Source organism: Malus sylvestris, chromosome 9 (genome assembly GCF_916048215.2).
Source record: "Malus sylvestris chromosome 9, drMalSylv7.2, whole genome shotgun sequence".
Taxonomy (NCBI): domain Eukaryota; kingdom Viridiplantae; phylum Streptophyta; class Magnoliopsida; order Rosales; family Rosaceae; genus Malus; species Malus sylvestris.
Window position 1 is genome coordinate 13,478,527 of NC_062268.1, and position 24,762 is coordinate 13,503,288.

The window sequence follows — 24,762 nt, forward strand, 5'->3', positions numbered from 1 at the left end:
TGTTAGTATTCGAAATCTAGTTAAAAGGAAAAGTTGCCAGCTACATGATCATACCTTTTCCTTAAGAATGACTACTGGCTTGGTTTTTGGATTTGGGGGAGGGTTTTTCTCGACCAAAATGGCCACTTTCCTAACGGTAGCAGTTACTGAACCGATAACAGGAGTAACAGCCAGTTTCGGAGCGGTAGACACCTCGACCAATTAAGCAACAATTGGTTTAATCATGGCTGGGAGAATGGGTTGTACTTCAGTCGCCTGAGCCATTGGAGGATTTTGCAGTCTTCTTGCCGAGGCCTCAACAACAGGAGGGGGAAACGCTAGGAGCAGTTGCCCTTGTAGTTTGATTTGAGATCACAAGAATCTCTCGCTCACATTTCTTTGCATTCTTTTTTAGGTTGGGCAACATTTCTGGCCTTTTTTGTCTCAGGGCAAGGCTGTTTGCTCGACATGATTGGCACAGTAGTGGTCGCCGCTGGTGTAGGAAAGACCACAAAAGCTTGAGCAGCTGCAGTCTTATTTGGAAGAGCAGGTTTTTTTTTTACTGCACTATCACTGTCGTGTTGGCCCGCTTTGTTGAATAACTCACTGAAAATAGACTCAAGTTAGGATGAAAATTTTGGGCATGAGATGAAAATAGATAAAGGACGTATACCTTGGGTTGCTTCTTTGGATTTTAGGGCAGGAGCTTTCTTTGAACGGTTGCCGAAGATCTTTTTGACGGCATCCTCGACCAGTGTGCCAAAGAATTCTTGGATGTATGCGTCCCATCATTCAGCAAAAGTGCTAGTGTTGTGAGTTTCAGGAACGTTCAGCCAAAGGCAGAGTTTTGTGCATCTTTCTTGAAATTCTTGCTCGTTCTCGACTTAGAAGAGATTGGGAGGTAAGCAGGGGCACATGGTCTCCTTGGAGGTAGCCAAGTTACTGAGCGGTAAAGTGGGGATGGTAGATTTCCCAACTTGCTCGCCGAGTATCACAACTGAGGGGAAAGTTACGAGTTAGCACAAACGACCCCCAGTTTTGTTGAAGATCGGCGTCTTCGGTCTCAACCCAGGCTGAGGATGGAAGTTTGATGGAAGAGAATCTTCTAGGTCGAAAAAGTATTTAAAGATTTCTTTGGCCAAGTGTGGAGAAGCTGGTCTGAAGGCGAATTGGAGACCTAATGCTTTAGTAGTCTTGAAGCTGGGGATTTCTGGCCTCATTGTGGCGAAATAAACTTGCAACCAGAATTGGAAAACCCAGAGTGGGCAGTTCTGGTGTGGGTTAATTCGGGTGACTGTCGTTTCGGCTAAGCAACGTGTGAGGTTGGCAAGGATAGCTGAACTAAGAGCTAGGATGTGACCACTGGCCAGGGCCTTGGCCACGAGCATGTTTTCGATCAAACATTTATTTGACTTGGTACAAACAATAAATTTGTTGTACCAGTAGAATAGAAAAGCTTCATGTTCCCTTTTCCGAATGTCCTTTTCTCCTTGGCCAGCAAAGTGATGGATGAGAGTGTTATAGTTAAAAAAGTTCTTGTGCAGCTTCTGGACTTCTTCTTTTGGGGCTTTTTGGTTTTTCTTCTTTAGGGCTTCGACGATGCGTTCTTCAAATAATGTTTTAAGGTCTAAGTTGAATTAATACCCAGGAAGGACTACCTGGAAGACTAGACAGAAAAATGCCAAGGATGGCCGATATGTCGAGCACTATCGGCCCAATAGGGTCGAGAATGAGTACCATGGTGTTGGTGGCCGAGCACCAAAAACTCAGGGCTACTATGAGAAGCTTTCGGTCCATAGCAATCTCAATTGTCGAGAGCTTGATAGCATCATAAATACCAAGAGTTTTCCATTATGTGCTAAAGAACTTCTCCATTCGTTCGACCCAAGCTACCCAGGATGCAGTGGTTGAAGGCCAAGCTCCTTGAGGCTTGGTCGAATCTGACTTCGACCAATCATACCCCTCGAGCAAAGGTTTCAAGCAGTTGGCTTTGAGCATTTCAGTAATGGTCTCTAGGATAATGTCTTTGAAAAGAGGTCCTAATATCTGGTGGGAAGCAACTGAATCACCTTCAAACTGTAAGGTCTTGATGGCATTGCGGTTGATGAAGTCTTTGCACTTAGCACACTCCTCAGAAAGCTTGGTGATAAAAGTGTTGGAAGCCATTGTTGAAGAACTCAAGGATTTTTCTGGGTTTCGAAATCTTCTGAGATATGAGAGCAAATGGCAACAAAGATTCAAAAATTTTGAAAGTGTAAAGTTTGAATGAAAAAGAGTCGGGTATTTATACGCATTCTGGAAAGAAGAGCAACCATTGTTTTTTTTAAATAAGGGGTAGAATCGACCAAAAAATTTGATAATCATAATGGATATTCAGAAGACCCAGGTGTAGGGATTGAGGTTTTTGTGGTTTGAGGATGCATGTTTGCGTGTGATGGTGGATTTAATGGTGAAGAGATGGTTCAATGGTTGCACGTTTCAAGGGTCATTATTAATGACAGATGATTAGGCTCATGAGTCGTCACGTGGCAGGGTGTCTAACAAAATTAAGATCGTGCAATCGTGCTTCATAAATGCGCTTGGTGGATGGAATATTTTCATCATCTTTTAAAGATACCTTTAGGGTTTGATTTCACTTTTTCAAGGTCGAAACTCGGCTAATGAGTTATAGGCTGAAGACCTCAGAAGCGAGAGGGCAATGTTTGGGCCAAAAATAATATTAGTGGGCCGAACGTAGGTTTATGTTCGGTCCACAACTCTTCCAAAAATACTATGGGCCGTCCAGTGGTCATGAGCCATCCAGTCAGGTTGGCCAAGTCCTATTGCAAGAAGGATTGATCTGGATAAGAGAGAATGGGTCGAGTCTTAGGATGATAAGGAGTCTTAATGGAGTGAGGATGTTGAGATTTGAGAAGTAAATGTGGCCGGATAAAGAGTTTGGTTCAAGGTCCTAATGGAGGTAAGATTGGCCGAGACTTGGTTAGATTAGGATAAAGAATCCTAATCCGAGTATAGTTCTGGTTCAGTTATGATGAGATTAGCTGCTATAAATAAGAAGATGGTGCATCATTCTAAGCCCCTCCGACTCAACACATAAACTGCCATGCGCAAACTCTCGTTCTACGCGAAACCTCTCAACAACCTTGAGATTTTTATTTTCTTTTTCACCGACACATCTTCATTTTGGATAAACAGCACTGTTACCGTATAATCAGCCGACAGCGAAGCACCTTCAGTTTGGATAAATGGCATTGCGTCGAGATCGACTGGTTACCTATCCAAGTCTTGGTCAATAAGGATTTTTGAATCCTTATTGGCGAAGGTCATCTCATTAGCCTTCTCGGCGAAGTGAGGTGTTACAAGTTACTGGGCTCGACACATTGAACTCCGAGTTGTTTTATGATAGGATATTCACAAGTAAGTTTTAGAGTTCGGCATTCTGACGGCCGAACCACATTCACCATCAACTGAAAGAGTAGTTAGCTTATTAATTACTCGGCCTGCGTGACACGTAGGTTTGGTAGTTTTTAGGGTCAACAAAACTATATATATAACATTGACTCATATTTCAGTTAACCGTAAACATCAGAATGTGATATCAACGATCCGAAGTGCATTTTTCTACATCGGCTAAAAGATCTTGCTTTCAAAAAAGAAAATTTGAAAAACAAAATCCAGTTAAAAAAATAGAGTGTAAACGACAATTGACGGTTAAATATAAGTCTAGGGTTTATGGATTATGGTATCGGAGTTCGGAGGTGAGCTCTTCACAAAAGTTGTAAAGCTTGTCATTACGAGCGATTGTATATTTTTGTAAAATTTTTCACTCTTCCACATTAATTATTATGAATTTTTATTAATTTTACACTCAAACAAAAAAACTATTCACGAGGGTTTAGAGAGTTTTAAAAATCTAAACGACGATGCAATCATTGTCTAAGCCTAGATGATGCAATCAGGCACATTTATATATTCCTTCATAGTTTTCAACTTGTACATTAATTATTATGAATTTTTATTTATTTTGAACTCCCCCTAAAAACACTATTCATGAGGGTATGTAGAAGATGCGATAACGAGCGTTTGCATATTTTTTTTCACATTTTTCACACTTGTAAATGAATTATTATGAATTTTTTTATGTGCTTTGGTATTTTTAAATTGCTATGTATTTTAATGTGCTTTATAAATTTTTAATCTCACTTATGTGAGATTAAGTACTATGGCTATTGTGGTAACTAGTAACGTTTTTTTAGTTCATAATTATCAAACCGACTTTTTTCTTAACGGATTGAATCAGGTTACCTATGTCTAAATTCGTTAAGAACGAGTGATCCAATAACGACCAGATTAGTTATCAGGTTGAACTGAAACTCGTTATTTTATTATTTTCATGTCGTGTAAAAAATTACCAGGTCTATTACTAAGCCAGTTCTCAATCTAATAAGGACTTGGACCGTTTTCCCTTCTTGTTAGTCCGAGTCGTACTATAATAAGGACTTGGTTGGATGGATTTGATTGACCTCATCCCAAGTTGGCCAAGCACATTCCAAGTTGTTGAAGGATTTCATCTTTTCAGGTAACAACTATTTCATTAATCAAATAAAATGAGAAACATTAGCTATTAAGAATCATTTCATGGTTTTTCATAAACTTATTATTATTTAAAAAAGGGGGACGGGGGTTTAAACTATTACAATAATTTAGGGAAGGGGGAAGTTTCGAACCCGGGGCGCATAGATGGAAACCCAAGTCCCTATCCACTAGGATATTGGACCTTATAAACACAACAGAAAAGATAATACAAAAACTACCTCATATAACCACTTCTAACTAAAAGAATGATAACACTGAAGAAGACAAAACCTTATATCACTTTCTAATGAACTTGCAAAATACGACGCTTATTCGGCAATATGAGACATCACGACGATGTCACCATAGTCCTTTACCAAAAAAAAAAAAAACAGACAACGAAATCACAACTAAAACAATACAAAAAAAAAAGAAAAAAAAAACGCACGACATAAAACAAACTCTTAGAGATATGATTCCTCAATCATGGGAGACCCACACCTAACCAACAAAGAAAAATAAGCTCACAAGACATAAACACTATGAGCCGGACCTAACACCATCAAGAAACACAAGGTAAACATTCACCATCATCTGAAGACTTTGCAACAACAAGAAAACATGATTGTGAATTTCTCGAACAACTACAGCGACCCCACGAAAGAAAGACCTCACCACCCTTTAATGATCTTGCAATCATTGACAAAAAAACATGCTTTGAGTTACTTCTAACAAACGTCGAGTTTTCTCCTTATAATCCTTGCCAAGAGCACAAACCACAAAATTACCACCTTAGATTTGAAAAACAATTCACTTTAAGATCATGGATTGAGCATTAGGTCATAACCTCTACAAAAGCTCTCCTCCTCAGAAGACCACAACTACAACCACAAAGGCTTCCTCGAAAAGTGAGAGAGCGACCACTATTAAAACATGAAAAGAAACAGAGGGAAGGGATAAAAAAGGATTGCCGCTGATACTAAGGCCAAGGGTTGGGGTTAACGGTAGGTTTTTCTTTCTAGGGTTTTTTAGGGGCTGGTTGAATTTTGATGTTGGTGAAGGATTTCATTTCAAAAAAGTGAAGGGTAGAAACCCAAAATCATAATAGGATTTAAATTTGGGTGTAGAGGGCGGAGTATACAACTCTAAATAATATGATTATGTCACACATATTATGTTTGAAAGACATTCTTTATTTATCCAAGTCTTCAAGCCAACTTTATTTGCATTTCCGGAAAGTTACCGAGGGATGAGAACCTTTATGTTTCTTTGATTATTTGCCTTATGTTTGAGGGACTTTCGAAGTTTCGGAGCATTTTATTCTAATAGTGAAAAATATACTACAAGAATATTATCAATAAATTACTCAATACAAAAACACTAGAAATGCACTATAACGACACTGAACAAAGACCTTCAAAATGACACCTTGGGATTATTTGAAAGTTCTCTCAAATTTATTGCATATAATCATTTTCAAGTTCTTCCATCTTATTTTTGTACGTGTTACAATCTTAACAAATTTATTGCCTAAATTCCTGGGAAACCGATCTTATTTATGCTGCATGCAAGAGCACAGAAAGCCTAATTAGGCTTTGGAAGGCAATGGACCCGCTTGCGGTATTCTGCAAGAGCCCACAGTGGGTGGATGTTTCTATAAGCTGCATAATGTAGCATGCAGTTCTTCATGATCACTCCAGTGATTTCCTGCCATATATAATTAATGATTAGAAGCTATAAAACGTAGCAAGTAAAAATTTGAGCATACCTATACGCAACACAATATGTTATTTTGTGTTTCATCTTTTTTGCTCGTCAAGCTTGCAATGCAAGTAATGTAAGGGAAATATTTTTGGTTGGAATAGATGTTACAGTAAGCAAGATACCTGCTGAGGAAAATCACCATTTTCCATCTGTGAATTGATTATCAACTTTGCTGCACGATGAAGAGGTGTGGGGTCTCTTTCCGCCTGTCCTGCATGAATTAAACCCATCATAGCCCAAGCTGTGTGTACTAAATTTGATCGGTTTCCTTCAAGAGGAACATACTCCTGTATCACCCACCACAGAGTGAAATATTTTAGTCTAAGACAATGAGATTAACTAAGAAACTTGGAGCTAGCTTCAAACATAATCCACCTCCCATATTTTACCTTTTTTGGACATGAAAGGTAGCTCTCTCCCCAACCACCGTTCTCTTTCTGGATTGTGAGTAAAAAACTAATAGCTTTGCGTATAACTGCACAATTGTTGAAAGTCTTGCCAGCAGCTGTTAACCCTCCAAGAGCAAACCAGGTACCATATGTGAAGCAAACTCCCCAATTCCCGTACCTGTGCAAATGTTCTTAACTAAGTTCTTTTTCTGCTCCAGTTGTTAATCAAAGAAAATATGATATACCATGAACCATCTGCCATTTGTGTATTTTCGAGGTACTGTGCAGCATTGGTAATAAATTGATCAATCTCTTTCTTCCTGTGGCCAGGGTACAACTTCTTAAACAAAACTAAAGCCTGAATTGCAGATGAAGTACATTCAACATATTCATGCTCAACCACAATGTCGGCGAAGAATTCTGTGGGATTCAACATCTGGGGAGAAAAAAGAAGAGAGAATATCCAGTAGGTATACTAATTAATAACGCCTTCAAAAACTTTAGTTTCATACGCATCAGACTAAGTTCAACGACATGACTCCAATTCTTTAAAATTCTTACTTCTAACCATTCTGCTGCTCCTGCTGGTTCCCAGGCTGCTAAACCACCATTCTTACTCTACAATGAGCCATAAAAATGAGATTTTTAATGAGTAGAGAGACCTAATAGACCATGCAGTGAAGAACAAATGTTGTGAAATGTTAAAAGTTTTTTAAAGTAAGGCAGCCATACATTAGATCCAAATTTGATTACGGCAGGGAAACAAAATGCAACTCAAACTCATACATATGACTGACAGACATCAGACATAAGAGTTGTCACCTGTAGGGAAATTATGACATTGACAGCATCATATAACCTCTCAGGTTCCATTTGTTCACCAACCATCTCCGGTGGCATCATCGATAAAAGCAGGCAACACTGTAGAGGGTGTTATAGTGAGAAAAATGGAAATAACATTTAAGGTGGATAACTAAGTTGAAGTATTTATTACCTTTAAACCATCTGCAGTGGAATCAGAAACTTGCCATCCATGGTCTTGATCAGAGAAAGTCCACGATCCTTTGGAAATGTGGCGGTGCATGCTTTTGAAGTCACCCGACGGATTGTCCTTGACCTTTACAATTCGTCCCCAAAACATTCACTTGTCGGAACAAATTAATCGATGCACACACACATTTTACAAAAAATGAAAGTTCAGTTGACTATATAAAAAACGAACCTGAGATTTCTTGACGAAGTCATGTCCTCTAGCAAGTGTGGGTGCAATTTCATCGGTTAGATTGGAAGCAAGCAATGCTTGAATGGCACAACCAGTATCCCACAGTTGACTGCCAAAACTCTGCACGTATTCAGAAAATGTATTAACTTATAATATTTTCCAATAATTTAGAAGAGTAAACTTTTGAAACAGAGAAAAGGATAAAGAACAAATCATCGTATCATATACTGTATTAACAAAATGTGTACTAACTTGCATCTTCAACCCATCCTCAGCAACCCATAAATAATCTGGTATCCTGGCAAGATGCTTTTTAAAATAATCACCATTTGGGTCTTCAGCCCAACAAGCCAGCATGCATAACACCTTTTCGACACATCCAATGGTAATGTATCTGCTGTTTTCATCTTCATAATGAATATGCTTCATTGTTACATCGAGAGCCCTTTTCCTGATCAGCTTGTTAAATGGCCACCGAGTAAGAAGAGGCTCCGTACATATGTACAGACTATCCCATAGAAAGTCCTGTATCCAAGGATGAGGGTAGTAGATGTCCTCCTGCATTCAAATTACCGCAATCAGTTTATGTACCTAAACAAGAAAAAAATTGACTAACTAGCTATCTTATTCAAGTACAACCTACTTTAGCACAGTGATGACGCACTCCCTTCCAGTTAATTTCGTCATAAGGCTGAGCATAGAGTTCTTCCCTTAATTGTAGTATGAGAGGTGTGATTGGACCAACAAATCTTTTCCCATATAAATATGACATAGGCATGTAAACCATCCTACAGTAGCACCACATTTTTGCTGCATTTGCATGACGTAGAAGAGATTAAAAAAGAAGACTATAGGTAGAGAGAGACTAATTAAACCTATCAACATGTGAAAGATTGAATTATTTGTACTAGTGGAGTCCGGAACTGTGCTAACCTGGATGCATGGGAAGAAATGAAGGCAGAATCCAAAACTCTGGGGGCATTGGGTTGCTTCCGGACCACTCAAACACACCAAGTATCTGCAAGAATCAATTGTTAGGGTTATATAAGATTTTGGTCTGCCATCTGTAAAGTCATATTTGACTTAATCTAGTTAAAAGGTGGGACTCCACGCTTAGAAGATACAAACTAATAGTTAATTCTAAATTTCACTTCATCTTTCTTTACTGAACAAAAGCTAAAAGTTTAAATAATTATTTGATTATGTATGCATTGGATATATATGGTATAAGTTACACCACTAGTTTGGAGTCCAATATGACTTTATAGCATTTATCTTTTGTTTTTAGATTGCAACTCTAATAGAGGTAAATTTTAGTAGGGGGTCACTACTATTATAGAGTGTATCAACAATAAGGTTAGTTTTGTTAATATTGACCCGGTATCATTAACAATTATACATCTTTATAAGTTGTCGATATTGACCTGTTATCAATAACAAATAATCACAAATAATTCGGATATATATGGCATGTATAAATTACCAATATGTTGACAATTTGCTATATGGTGATAGTACTATTTAAGAACAACAGTTAACCCATAGCCTAACCAATTTGTCTTAGTGCTGCACATAGGCATACCGAAAGCCAAGTTTTACCCCATGAGGGGATGTGGGTAACACTGCCATGATCAAGAATCCACTTTCTAGCTCTTGCACAAGCATTGTCTTGGCCACCATCAGGTCCTTCTCCAAGAATACGCATACAAATGTAGCTGAGAGCTGTGCAGAACATGGTGCTGTGTCCTTCAATATGTAATCCCCAACCACCATCTTGGTTCTGAATTACCCAAAACATTAATGCATATTAATTTGCATTATTTATTTAGTATTTTTATTTATACAAGCGGGATTTTGGATGTAGAAATGAAAACTGTTGGCCAACTTAACTGCAACCCTTGTTAGTAGTTTAAGACAAATAAGCACATTTTGAAAATTTTTAATTTTGTCCAATTTGTGTGAAAAAATAACAAAATGTATATATATGTACCTGATGATAGTATATGTAACGCAGAATTTCTTTACGGTGTTCTGCATGAAATACAGTGTTAAGATGCCCTGTAATGTAAACACACATGACCTGCAAATTTTGGGTAAAAAATTGGAAGGAGCAATTAATAAAAACCCCAAATATTTGGAGTTATGTAAAAACTCGAGAAAATATGCTATTTATTTTTAAGCCCAAAAATGGGAACATGGGATTGCAAGTAAAATATTTTCATAGTCGGTTGCACAATTTTGAAAGTTGACATTAGGTGTAAATTGTGTAGTCACACACATAAGACATAGTCGTTAAAGATTGGATTAGTACGGCTTATTTTCTATTAGTAACACATAACATGATTTACAAATAGGTCTAAAAAATTAATCTATCTAGCATTACTCATATACATTGGGGTTCAAAACGTGACCTCGTAAACTTTAAGAAGTTGGTGTCGATTTATCCATTAATATAAGTAGGGCATTGCGTGGGTATATGACACACTACTACAATATTAGCTTTAGGTGTCGGACGATCCTGGCGGTTAATAAGCCATTCTGACGGATAAAATATATCCGACACATAATTTATTTACTGTTGGATTAAAGTTAATTTCTGTCGGATATATCCGACAGAAATTACTGGCGGATTTTTCCTGGCGGATTTAACCTCAGTATTTTTTAATTCTTTTTTTTTAATATTTTTAACATATTCTGGTGGTTTTTAAGTTAATGGTGGCAGTTATAACCGACAGAAATTGACTATTTTATTATTTTAGTTTCTGGCAGTTATTATTTTATTATTCTGACGGTTATAACTGATAGAAATTGATTATTATATTATTTTAAAATGTTATATTGATTATAAATAAATAAACAAATGGTTTAATTTTTTTTTTCACTCATGGTCCCGTTACCTAATCTCTGAATGTTTTTTTTTTTGCGACTTTTTACACATGCTATCTCGGAGTATATACAAACATATTTGAATGTTGGATCGTTGAAACTAGTTTCGTATAATGCATATCCTATCAAATTAATAGATTTAACAAACACTTAAGAGTTAATGTTATACTTCCATTAAGTATAAAAAATTATCCACTAGTGTAAATATTTTAAATTGAAGATCGAATTTGTTCAATGCATTCTTATAGGGTCGAGGAGTGTAGCTGTAAAAAAATCATCAAAATCGGAGCTAAAATAATCGTCAAATTGTGATTTTTCGTTTATAACCGTCGAAAACTTTTGTTTTGTTACCTAATCTCTGAATGTTTGTTTTTTGTGATTTTTTAGGTATGCGATCTTGGAGTATATACAAACATATTTGACGGTTCGATCGTTGAAACTAGTTTCGTAGAATGCATATCCTATCAAATTGATAGATTTAACAAACACTTAAGAGTTAATGTTATACTTCCATTAAGTATAAAAAATTAATATTTTAAATTGAAGATCAAATTTGTTCAATGCATTCTTATAGGGTCGAGGAGTGTAGCTGTAAAAAATCATCAAAATCGGAGCTAAAATAACCGTTAAATTATGATTTTTCGTTTATAACCGTCGAAAACTTTTGTTCTGTTACCTAATCTTTGAATGTTTGTTTTTTGTGATTTTTTAGGTATGCGATCTCGGAGTATATACAAACATATTTGACAGTTGGATCGTTGAAACTAGTTTCGTAGAATGCATAACCTATCAAATTGATAGATTTAACATACACTTAAGAGTTAATGTTATACTTCCATTAAGTATAAAAAATTATCCACTAGTGTAAATATTTTAAATTGAAGATCGAATTTGTTCAATACATTCTTATAGGGTCGAGGAGTGTAGCTATTAAAAATCATCAAAATCGGAGCTAAAATAACCGTTAAATTATGATTGTTCGTTTATAACCGTCGAAAACTTTTGTTCTGTTACCTAATCTCTGAGTGTTTGTTTTTTGTGATTTTTTAGGTATGCGATCTCGGAGTGTATACAAACATATTTGACGGTTGGATCGTTGAAACTATTTCATAAAATGCATATCTTATCAAATTGATAGATTTAACAAACACTTAAGAGTTAATGTTACACTTCCATTAAGTATAAAAAATTATCCACTTGTGTAAATATTTTAAATTGAAGATCAAATTTGTTCAATGCATTCTTATAGGGTCGAGGAGTGTAGCTGTAAAAAAATCATCAAAATCGGAGCTAAAATAATCGTTAAATTGTGATTTTTCGTTTATAACCGTCAAAAACTTTTGTTTTGTTACCTAATCTCTGAATGTTTGTTTTTTGTGATTTTTTAGGTATGCGATCTTGGAGTATATACAAACATATTTGACGGTTCGATCGTTGAAACTAGTTTCGTAGAATGCATATCCTATCAAATTGATAGATTTAACAAACACTTAAGAGTTAATGTTATACTTCCATTAAGTATAAAAAATTAATATTTTAAATTGAAGATCGAATTTGTTCAATGCATTCTTATAGGGTCGAGGAGTGTAACTGTAAAAAATTATCAAAATCGGAGCTAAAATAACCGTTAAATTATGATTTTTCGTTTATAACCGTCGAAAACTTTTGTTCTGTTACCATCTCTGAATGTTTGTTTTGTAAGATAAGATTTCATTTTGTTGTTGTTGTATGACAATAGTAGGGTGATTTCCAAACAGATTCCATAATAACTAACGTTTTTTTATTTTATTTTTAATTTAAAACATTTTGAAACTAACTTATCTTTCAGGTTGAAAATTTTGGATTTTCAGTTGCAAATTTTTTTTTTTTTTGAAATTTTAAGATCATCATCATAATTTAAAATTTCTAAGTTTTGGATATTTGTACATCAATCTTTGTGCTTCTGTATATGCAATTCAATAATATTTGGTAAATATTTTTTGTAGAATTATTATACATTTTGTAGTATATCAGTATATATATATATATATATATATATATATATATATATATATATATATATATATATTAGACAAAACAAAATAGTATGTATGTTTATAAGCATGGCAAAATATAAAAAACGTTTACAAGATACACACAATTAGTAAATAACAGCAAAATGTTCAATTTTTTTTGGACTATTTTAATTGGATTATCCAAATTAACAATGAACATGACAAAAAAAAAGTTTACAAGATGTAGTTAATAGTCATCTATTAAATCAAACAATTATTTATTTTCGACGAAAAAAAAATTATTTATTTAATTTTTAAAAACTTATTCTACTTAAATACATTTTTTTATTTATTTATTAAACCAAACAATTATTATTTTATTTTAAACAAAATTTTGGGGGGAATTTAAAATTTTGGGAGGGAATTTAAAATTTTGGGAGGGAATTTTGGGGGAATATTGCCGCCATTTTTTGTACTGTCGGTTTTAACCGACAGGAATGAAAATTTTCCGTCGGTTTATATTTTAAAAAATGTTTATGTCGATTTTAACCGATAGTAATGAATTTTTTTTTATACCCACATCCGGCCCCCACTCCTCTCCTTCATTTTTCTGAAACCTAACCTAACTCTCGGCACTCTCATTCTCTCTAAGCTCCGAGAAGGAACCCCCACCATTCCTTTCAATTCTGACCAAATCAACCCTAAAAAATCTGAACCTTGAACCCTTGGGACATGGGGAATCAACCTGCAGCGTTGCATGTATCATCGATGCATCACCGTGTGCTCTGCCATTAACGCTTAGAGCTTCAGCTCTCTCGAACTCCATCTCTCTCGAACTCCATCTCAGGTATGAATTATTTTCCCCTCTTGATTGTGTGGGTTCTAATCCATCTGTGATGAGTATTATGTCATAAATCTCTGGGGTTTAATCTCTGTTTTGAATTTGTGCATGCATGTCATCACAGCGACGAATTCCGGCGAATGTCGTTAAGTTCGAAGCTAGGTGGTGGTCTTTTTGGGAACCCACTCATCGTCTTCGTTTCGCTTCAAAGATCCGAGCTTGTTTCGGGTACGGAGCCGATGGCGGTAATGGCACCGTGTTTGATTTTGGAAAGGATGGGTTGGCATCGATGCAGGTCAATCCTGGGCTCTCGGCGTACGCAGAGGACCCAGAATCGGCAGGCGGGTCGTTGAGGGAGCTCCTGGAGTTTGGGAAGGGAAGGGTTATGAAAGATCTTTGGGCGGAAACGGAGATTAGGCTTATGGCTGGGGCGGGGCTCTGATTGCTTGATTTGGGTGTTCAGAATCGGATTCTGAATTCTTGTATGAAGGTGCTTTGGAGTTTCGGGTTTAAGTTTCGTGACGAGTGGGCTTCCGTCATTACAGGTACTGTTAATTGTGAATTCATGGTGGTTTTGGTATTAATTGCAATACAAATGAAGTGAACTTATCTCTCATATTTTATTAATTTCTTGTAAATTTTAGTGAAGTTTTATGTTAATCTTGTGATAATATGCAAATGATGAAGCCTGGTTGGAATTCAATGTATCTGTTAGGTTTCTGAACTGAATTCGAGTTTGATCCTCTAGTTAAAAATTGGATGTGTTTTTTTGTTTCTGTGAATTTGTTAGGCACTTGTACTCAATTTGGCATGACTTTCCCCATCTGTTCAAATGCCCAATCAGTGTGGCTTTCCTCAGGTAATCTCTCATGGTGCAATTCCCACCTGCAAGATTTGTTGTTGTATATAGATTCATAGAATTGAAATCAATATCCCATATTTTTTCCCTTATCTCCGTTTTTTGTGCGTTCTCTCTTGTATATGTAAAGCAGGCAGATGAGCTTGAAAATATACTCACTAAAAAATTTCTTAGATTTTTGTCGATGAGAGCAGAAGCATTTCAGGTGTTGAGGTGAAAGCCAGTGCAGGTACTTTAATTCTTTCACGTAGTTCAAATTCAACTTTGTGATTTATATGGCTTGAAAAACTGAAGTAGGTGGAATTAACTTTACTTGAGGAGTTGTTTTTCTATGGTAAAATGTATGTGGGAATTTTCATGGTTGTTTAGTCAATAGGACAGCATATTTTGTAGTTGAAGTCCCAAATCATACTCTTCGCCATTTCATCAATCAGTGGCCGGAGATGTGAAGAATATGGTGTACCTTATTAGCTCAATCTGATCCTTATTGCTTTGTATTTTTAGGATGAACTGTAAGAAGTGAAGAATATGGTGTACCTTATTAGCTCAATCTGGTTCGCTCATTAGTTGCAGAATCTGGTTGAAGCATGTTGGGTCACTTCGAGCAGAAGAACAATGCTCAACCAAATGGAGAAGGAGAAGGGATAATGCTGTCATGTCCTTTTTATATTTTTTTATTATTAATCACCCTGTTGTCGGTTTTAGCCGACAGCAAATGGTCTTATTTATCATTAATATATTCCCAGTTCTGTCGGTTTTTATATGTTCTGTCGATTTTAGCCGACAGAAAATGGTCCTTTTTATTATTAATATATTCCCTGTCTTTTTTATTATTAATATATTCCCTGTCGGATAAAACCTACAGAAAATGCTATTATTTATTCATTATTAATATATTATCTGTCGATTATATCCGACACAATTTCTGTCGATTTTAATGTATTTTCTGTCGGAAAATTCATTTCCTGATGCCAGCAATTCTGTCGCTTATTATATCCGTTACTGCATCCATTTGCTTAAAATCCGACAGTAATGTATGTTTTTTGTCGGTTTTTGGACCGCCAGTTATAGATAATTTTGTAGTAGTGACATGATAGTAAATGGTGACAATGCTAAATACTGACCAAAGGAGGAAGGAAAAACAATGGACCGGCATTTTCGGCAGGCCAATGGCCATCGCTAGCCTGCAACGCTGAAAAGAAGTGGACAGACCTTCTCAATGAAGCTGTGGCCTTTTCATGTGTGATTTCCTCTCCATCCTCAACTTTAAATGGGGGAATTGTTTGTTTGAAGTTCTTCTCCCTTAAGAACTGCCAATAAGTGAACAGATAAGTAAGTGCGATACTAATCAGAGGATTGAAGTTATGATTAAACAAATTTATGATGATGATATTATTATTAATTAAATTTTAATAAACCCTAAATATTTATTGGTGCTGCCCATCAGATAGGAAAATGAAAACTTTGTACAAGAAAGAAGACAGACAAAAAATCTGTTTTTTTTTTATATTTATTATTATATTATTATATGCTTATTATTGTTATCCGCCGAACAAGGCTCCTTTCAAGTCAAAGTGGACTCCCTCCTGTTCCCAAATACGTACGTATAAGATCGACAGGGGCCCGAGAAAACCCCCAACCAAGAATGAGTATATTTATCCTAAATGGTGAAGATAAATTAATATAAAATTTGACATCACAAGAGTCAAATTTAAGTGAATAAGAATATTATTAAATTCTAGTATTAAGTGGCAAGAAGAAAATCAATTAAAATAAAGATGTTATTTGTACTTCAAAAATATCAATCGCACTCCTTCATAAAACCAAGAAAGAAAATATACTTGGGTAAGTGCAATATAACATATGTAGAATGCTAATATTTTTATACAAAAATATATTAAGGTGGAAAAATTAAACTAATCAAAATTTCGAATGCCATGATGGATACTATTACTCAATTGGGTAACAAATGAGTAAACCTTTTGCAACAACTCCCAAAATAATAAGTCTAACGGTGACTACTCTTTCTTAAGTAATATTTTCTCTCCTCAAATTATTTCACTTTAAAAATAAAAATAAAAGTCCAATACAAACAGATTATGAGAAATGAAATTACTCCCCATAGATCAAAAGTTAAAACTTAAAAGGGTCCAACGCTATTCACATTGTCTCCTCTCTATGCATTTTTAAGTGAAGGATATTGTTTGGGTCATTGGGTGGTTAGAGTATGTTATGGTGCATTCAAGGAACACGCGAGCATCATGCTAGCTTGTTATGGAACTTGTGGATTTTATATACACACGTCATATACTATATTTGGCTTCCTTGTTTTATCTTCTTAGCTTCATTGCATGCCATTCATAACAGATAATACTTTATGGGTGTACTTGTTCACTTGTAGTTAACGCATTTTTTTACATACAAACTTCATTATTAGGTATACGTTTATTCACTTTGTATTCTAAAAATCAATTAAGTTAGAGAACGTTGATTCGCTCATATGCACCAAATGAATGGATGGCTAATAAATTATTACCAAGACCGTTGATCATGCTCGACATATATATAAATGACTACATGATCTCCAAATTGATTGATTTTCTGTAAATATGATCTTTAGATTAGACATGGCAATTTCTTACACGACCCATTAACAAGACACATAAACGACACGAAAATAACGGGTTTCTGGTCAACACGATAACTAATCGGGTCATTATCGGGTCACACAATAATAACCCGTTAATAACAAATCTTTTACAGGTTTTACACGAGAGTGACATGCTGGTAACCTGTTTCGACACGATAAAAAAAAAGTTATTTTGATGATTTTAATTTTTTAAACTACTAAAAAAAACTTATTATAAAATACAATAGATATAATGAATATGTATATATTCTTTATTAGTTATTATTCTATATAAATTTTAAAATTTAAGTTTTATTTATTTTATAGTATATTATAGGCAAAGACTGAGATTAAAAATCATAAAACACATTAAAAATAAAAATATTAAGTAATTTAAAAATACCAAACACATTAAAAAAATTATAATAATTCATTTACATGTGCGAAAAATATGAAAAAAAATATGCAAACGCTTGTAGTCGCATCCTCTACACTTTGAGTATGGTTATATGATCGTTTGAATTTTTAAAACCATACAAACTCTCATGAATAGTATTTTTAAAGAAGTTCAAATTAAACGAAATTCATAATCATTAATGTATAGGTCTGAAAGATGTGAAAGCATAATAAACATTCATAATTGCATCCTCAATGCTTAGATGATGGTTACATTGTCGTTTAGATTTTTAAAACCCTCCAAATCTCATGAACAATGTTTTTTAGTTGAGTGCAAAATTAATAATAATTATTGTAGAAGTGTGAAAAATGTAATCATTCGTAATGAAAAGTTTTATAACTTTCATGAAGAGATCAACTCCGAAATTTAGTATGTATATACTAATTTAGTATTATGTTTTATATTTTTTTGGGTCAAATTATGTTTTTCATTTTCATTTTTATTGATTTAAAATATATTTTTCTTAATGGGTAACGGGTCAGATCATATTACCTGATAATATTAATGGGTTGATTTCGGATCGGGTCATATTATCCGTTTACTTTAACAGGTATTACACGACATGACACGTTAAGTTATCGGGTATGACACGAAAACGACACGAACACGAGAAACACGACACGAATGCCAGGTCTACTTTAGATAATGTGGAAAACTAAAATAATGTCTTTGATTATTGTATGGTGCTTTAATAATAAGTGGGTGGATAAATATGTAAGTGGACACAAGTATTAATTGCTTCTAATAAATAACTACATCGGTGAAACCAAGTAACTAGAACGCACATTCATTAGAAACATGGTTTACGTACGTTGCTTAAACTAGCTGACAACATAAGTTTGGACGAACTAAAGCATATATACCTGCATTCGCCACAGGAGGTCACCACTGGGCTTAACCTGATAGCGGTTATTGTAGAAATGAAGACGAGCTTCTTCCACCTCAGCTCGCTCTTCGGTAGTTCCTGCTTCAGGGTCAAACTCAAATATCTGCCTTCCCACGAAGTTGTTTGTGCTGTAGATGTATGGATCATTGCCACCATCTGCGACCTTAAGCTTCCACATTCTTCAAATATTCTTTATTTCTTTCTTCTTATAAAGCACCTGTTGCATGCAAGCAATTTATAAATCATAATATGTATATTTATATCATCACTTTAATGAGAGAGAGAGAGAGAAAGAGAGAGAGACCTGTATATAGAAACTTAACTATGTTTTCAATGGACGAATATATAAATGATCACCTTCCTGTATGTGTATATATAGAGATCGGAACATTAAAAGATATATACCCAGCAATTTTTATTAGGGTTATTTAGAAAAAGGTCCTTGAAATTTCTATTATCTAAACAAAAACCAACCTAATATTAAACATTCAAATAAAACCCAAATTTAAAATAGACTACCATGTAGACAAATATATATAACCAACTATTATAACATATTGGCACAAAATCCTAAGTATGTCAATAAATGTTATTACTCACCCTTATTAAAACCCATATGGAACTTTTACCTTTCGTGTATCATAAATATTAGTCACATATATAAATTAATTTACCTATATCCAAAAAAATAATAGGCATATTTCGTATGAAAAAAAATTTCCTTTATGCAGTCAATTATTTTTTAATCAAAAAATATGTTTTGAATCATGTAAATACATTCATATAAATTAATTTACCTACTGATATAAAATAAATACTAATTTACCTACGTTTATATTAATTTACCTATTCCAAAAAAAAAAATAGTGATATTAAATAATTATTGAATGTTGTGGGTTTGTAATTGTAGGTAATTAAATAAACTTGTAATACAATGCATATAAATCATGTAGGTAAACTAGATCACTTTGTAGGTAAATTATACCCCTTAAATTTTGGTTTGATGGAATAGGTAAATTAGACTCTTTTGCAGGTAACAATTGCTCAAAACATACCGTTAGCTTTGTTTTGTGCATTAGGATTGGAGTATATATGTAATAGATGAAGCTGTTTTAGGTTTATTGCTATTAGACCTGGCATTCGTGTCGTGTTTTCCGTGTTTGTGTCGTTTTCGTGTCATACCCAATATCTTAACCGGTTGTGTCGTGTAACACCCGTTAAAATAAACAGGTAAAATGACCCGACCTGAAATTGACCCGATAATATTAATAGGTAATATGACCCGACCCGTTACCCGTTAAGGAAAATATATTTTAAACCAATAAATAATCAAATTAAAAACATAATACTAAATAAGTATATACATACCATATTGTCACATCCAAAACATAAAAACGCATTTTTCTTTTAAGTATATTTCCACTTACCTAAAATCTTTAATAGTTTTTTAATTAATGTAGAAGTGTAAAAAAATATAGAAAATATATATAAACGCTCGTAATGATAAGCTTTACAACTTTCATGAAAAGCTTAACTTCGAAATTTGCCACTATAATCATATAAATCATAGATCAAAATTTAACCGTTGATTGTTGTTTACATTTACGCTTCATTGTTCTCATCAACTTTTGTTTTTTCAGATTTTCTTTTTTGAAAACTTGATCTATTAGAGGATGCAAGAAGATGAACGGTTTGGATCGTTGATATTATATTTAGAGTTTTACGGTTAGTGAAAATATTGCTTGATGTTTATAAAGTTTTTACAAACTATATGACATCGACTCATATTTCAGTTAATCATAAATATCGAAACGTGATATCAAAGATCTAAACCATTCATCTTCTTACATCCGCCAGATGATCATGTTTTAAAAAAAAAAATTTTAAAATGAAATTCAGTAAGAAGAATAAAGCGTAAATGGCAATCGACGATTAAATATAAATTTAAGGTTTATGAATTATAGTGTTGGATTTCGAAGCTGACCCTGCATGAAAGTTGTAAAGTTTGTCACTATGAGTGATTGCATATTTGTTTTACATTTTTACACTTCTACAATAATTATTATTAATTTTATTAATTTTGCCCTCAAATAAAAAAAATTATTCATGAAGGTTTGGAGGATTTTAAAAATCTAAACGATAATGTAAGTGTAACCATTATCTACTCGTTTAGGAATAATGATAAATCACGAGTGTTTATATATTCTTTCGCATTTTTCATACTTGTATGTATGTCTTCTTAGTTCTTGCCTATACAAATACTATATTAGTTTATTTTAATTTTGGACGACAACCTGTTAAGTAAAATTTATCCTAGTAATGATAATAAGGAACTCTCATAATAAAAATAAATAATGACTAAAACTTTAACTTAAAAAACTTATATAGAATAATAATACAAATATATATATTTAATATATAATATATTGTATATATTAATATGGATATTGTATTTTATAATAAATCTTTTAGGAATTAAACTTTAAAATTATCAAAATAATTTTTTTCTTAACGGGTCGAAACGGGTTACCCTCGTGTTACTCTCGTGTATACCCGTTATTAACGGGCTTTTAACGTGTCACCCGATAATGACCCGATAAGTTATCGTGTTGACCCGAAACCCATTATTTTCGTGTCGTGTAATCGTGTCGTGTCAGAAACTGCCGGGTCTAATTGCTATGCTTGTAGGTAAATTAAATTGTATATTTAATGCACAAAATCATGAAATTGCCGTTATTATTTTTCAATTAGCACGCTACAACAATTTGAAAGTTAATACATTGAATACAATGAATTGCATGAAATATTTTGTAAAATAAATATAATTAATTAAATGGATATAACAAGTGACAAATCCAAAACCCCCATCTAAGTATTAGTAGGGGTAGTTTAGGAAAATACACAATTTGAAAAGTCAAACTTAATTAAGAAATTTGCTTAGTTGGAGCCTAATAATATGGACTTTAGTCAAGAAAAAAAAAAAGAGATGAGTTTTAGTTAAGGAAAATATAGTTTCAGGTAATGTCAAATTTTCAGTTTTTATTGAAATGGACTCTAATTAAAACCCTATATTATTGATGTCCCACATCAATAACCCTATATTATTATTGATGTCCCACATCAATAACCCTATATTATTGACCTATATTATTGATGTCCCCACATCAATAACCCTATATTATTGATGTTTCACATCAAGACTTAAATCTATAATTGTTGTGAATAATATGTGGATGGCCTACATGAATAGTTTGTTATTATTTATGCACATTATTTTTACTATTCATTTGTGGAAAATTTGTAGAGTGAATAGTGTTCTCTTTTGTTTATAAAATGAATGAGAGGTGAAGAAGGTTGAGTGACTCACAGGAGAGATAGGAAGGAAGAAAAAAAGAGAGAAAAGAGAGGAAGAGAGAAAAGAAAGGAAGAGGAGATTTTGTGTCTTGTTTCATTTATTTCACTGCATCCACCGTCGATTTTACAACACGTTATCAGCATGAGAATCTCTCATGTCAGTGGAAAGCACAACGCCACAAATCATGTTCACCTCTGTTACCTGGAATCTCACAGATAAAAAAATCTTTTTATTTCATCTTAAAATCTTTATACTACTGATTTTCCTAAAGCAAATATATATATGTTGTTGCATGACTACATATCATCCTTTGCAGAAGCAAAAGAGTACAGACTCAAAATTCGTAGAGAATTTAACAGCCATGTAAACAGCCTCGGAACTCCAACTTGCGGACCTCCGATTGAAATACTTTCTTCTTGAAAGTTGTTCATCTGCTCAGTATCTACAACATATCAAACTTTCAGAAAACTTTAACGGTGCGATCGTCGCAGATGTGTGTAATACCAAACCAGTTTCTAATTTCCGCAGAAAACTGGACAGCCACCTTATGAGTACCAAAACTCCATTTCGGTAGCTTAGATCGAAATTGTTTCTTCAGGAAAGTTGTTAGGTATCCTCTTAACCATATCATACTAGAATTTGGTCCTTCCTTTCTTTTTGCTTGATCTGTTATTACCATGTAAATTGGCATTGTGTCCATATTCAGTTTCTTAAGCGAGTTTAAGTCACATAAAAGGCTGCAACACCTCCACACTCATATAGATAAGAATGCATGCGGTAGAACTTTATTATTGTCAATCATGCCAATACCTCAAAGCTTCCGAGAGATTTTTCAATGTGTCCGGAGGCAACACGGTATATGTCATTACACAAGTAGAAGGGAAGTTTTTTTTTATTTTTTATTTTTTCAAGTGTCCCTCCACTTGTATGATGACATATGAAGTATGTATTCGTATTCCGAACACACTGAAAAATCTCTCCAAAACTACAACCTCCATTATGCGTTACAAGTACCTCGTTTGGCAACTCAGACTATACTGACTATTTCAGTCAGATAGGATAATCTATCATCGGATAGTACTAATTATTTAGTCGGGCGTACTGACTATTTAATCAAGCGTTTGGTGTAGTACTGGATTAAAAACCGATTTAAAAAAAAATAACAATGTCTATATTCTTTTTTAACAAAATAAACAAATTAAAGAGTACCGATCAGATATGTTCTCGGTTAAAAAAATAAAAACTCAATTCATTTTGGACTTGTTTTTGTCCGTAATTCTTCCTCCTATTAATAAAAGTTGTTATGTACAAAGAATCAAAGATTATCATGTTCATTTACTTCCTCAAAAGGAGATTGAAGAACATTTATGGCACCCAATTCCACAATTTTAACCGAAATTTGGTATTAGATCCCTTCGATTTGATGGGTAAAAACTAAAAACAATCACCTCTAATTCAAACGAAAACGTTGCCGCCATGGATTTTCGCCATGAGCATCTGCAAATGCAGGTCGACAACTTGTTCATAATTAACCCCAATTCCAACTTATTCCACCATCCAATCCCCATCCCCATCAACCATATACAATTGCACACCCCAAACTCTAGTTCCTTCTTTGTCAAGAGAGAGAAGGAATATTGGTTGAGAAGATGGATCGGGAAAGCACTGGAGTAATCAGCAAGTGAGAGATGGAAAAAAGCCAACTAGATTTAGTTTCCAGCGACCCGACTAATAATACCGACGATTTGGAGTATATAAGTTATCTAGCGTGTGTCGTATAAAATAGGCGGGGCCGCATAAATAATCTGGTGCTAATTTAATACGGAATGGCACCAAACACCGGATAGTATTAAATAGTATTATCCGAAATCTAATATGGCATACCAAACGAGGCCTTAGTGCTTGTAATCATGATCACACTATGTACATTATTGCTCATTGAATTTAGGGCTTGATGATGTTTCAAGTGTTGAGTTTCCATCATCATTGATGAATTATTGTTTCAAGTGTTGAGTTGAGTTTGCATCGTCATTGATGAATTATTGAAATGGACTCTAATTAAAACCCTATATTATTGATGTCCCACATCAATAACCCTATATTATTGATGTCCCCACATCAATAACCCTATATTATTGATGTCCCACATTAAGACTTAAATCTATAATTGTTGTGAATAATATGTGGATGGCCTACATGAATAGTTTGTTACTATTTATGCACAATATTTTCACTATTGATTTGTGGAAAATTTGTAAAGTGAATAGTATTCTCTTTTGTTTATAAAATGAATGAGAGGTGAAGAAGGTTGAGTGACTCACGGGAGAGATAGGAAGGAAGAAAAAAAAAAAAAAGAGATGAAGAGAGAAAAGAGAGGAAGAGGAAAGGAGATAATAGAGACCTATTATTCCAAATTGTAATGAAAACACCATTGCTGTCCCGATGACGTACTCTAGTCAAGCTGACTCTAGAGGAACCTCATAAATTTTGTGTCTTGTTTTATTTATTCCACTGCACCCACCGTCGATTTTTCAACACGTTATCAGCACGAGAAACTCTCATGTCAGTGGAAAGCACAACGCCATAAATCCTGTTCACCTATGTCGCCTGGAATCTCATAAATAAGAAAATCTTTTCATTTTATCTTAAAATCTTTGTACTACTGATTTTCTTGAAGCAAATATATATATGTTGTTTCATGACTGTATATCATTCTTTGCAGAAGCAAAAGAGTACAAACTCAAAATTCGTAGAGAATTTGACAGCTATGTAAACAGCCTCAGAACTTCAACTTGCGGACCTCAGATTGAAATACTTTCTTCTTGAAAGTTGTTCATCCACTCAATATCTACAACATATCAAAATTTCAGAAAACTTTAATTACGCGATGGTCGCAGATGTCTGAAATACCAAACCAGTTTCCAAT

General features: G+C 34.2%; 1 protein-coding gene across 2 annotated transcripts in view; it reads right to left on the reverse strand.

The window, feature by feature from the left end:
• Positions 1-5,989: 5,989 nt before the first annotated feature.
• Positions 5,990-24,762, reverse strand: part of LOC126582884 (beta-amyrin synthase-like) — a 101,272-nt gene continuing 82,499 nt past the window's right edge. The window contains exons 1-15 of one of the 2 annotated variants that reach the window (XM_050247115.1): positions 18,459-18,686; positions 15,634-15,819; positions 9,920-10,009; positions 9,512-9,709; positions 8,863-8,947; positions 8,573-8,739; positions 8,182-8,487; positions 7,930-8,049; positions 7,702-7,824; positions 7,530-7,628; positions 7,269-7,325; positions 6,953-7,143; positions 6,708-6,885; positions 6,441-6,605; positions 5,990-6,261 (exon numbers count right to left, since the gene is read on the reverse strand). In XM_050247115.1, the coding sequence (XP_050103072.1) occupies positions 6,139-6,261; positions 6,441-6,605; positions 6,708-6,885; positions 6,953-7,143; positions 7,269-7,325; positions 7,530-7,628; positions 7,702-7,824; positions 7,930-8,049; positions 8,182-8,487; positions 8,573-8,739; positions 8,863-8,947; positions 9,512-9,709; positions 9,920-10,009; positions 15,634-15,819; positions 18,459-18,659 (2,289 nt within the window). In that variant the 5' untranslated portion in view covers positions 18,660-18,686 and the 3' untranslated portion in view covers positions 5,990-6,138. Of the gene's footprint in view, positions 6,262-6,440; positions 6,606-6,707; positions 6,886-6,952; positions 7,144-7,268; positions 7,326-7,529; positions 7,629-7,701; positions 7,825-7,929; positions 8,050-8,181; positions 8,488-8,572; positions 8,740-8,862; positions 8,948-9,511; positions 9,710-9,919; positions 10,010-15,633; positions 15,820-18,458; positions 18,687-24,762 lie in introns of those variants that run through there. The other variant, XM_050247114.1, reaches the window with a different exon arrangement.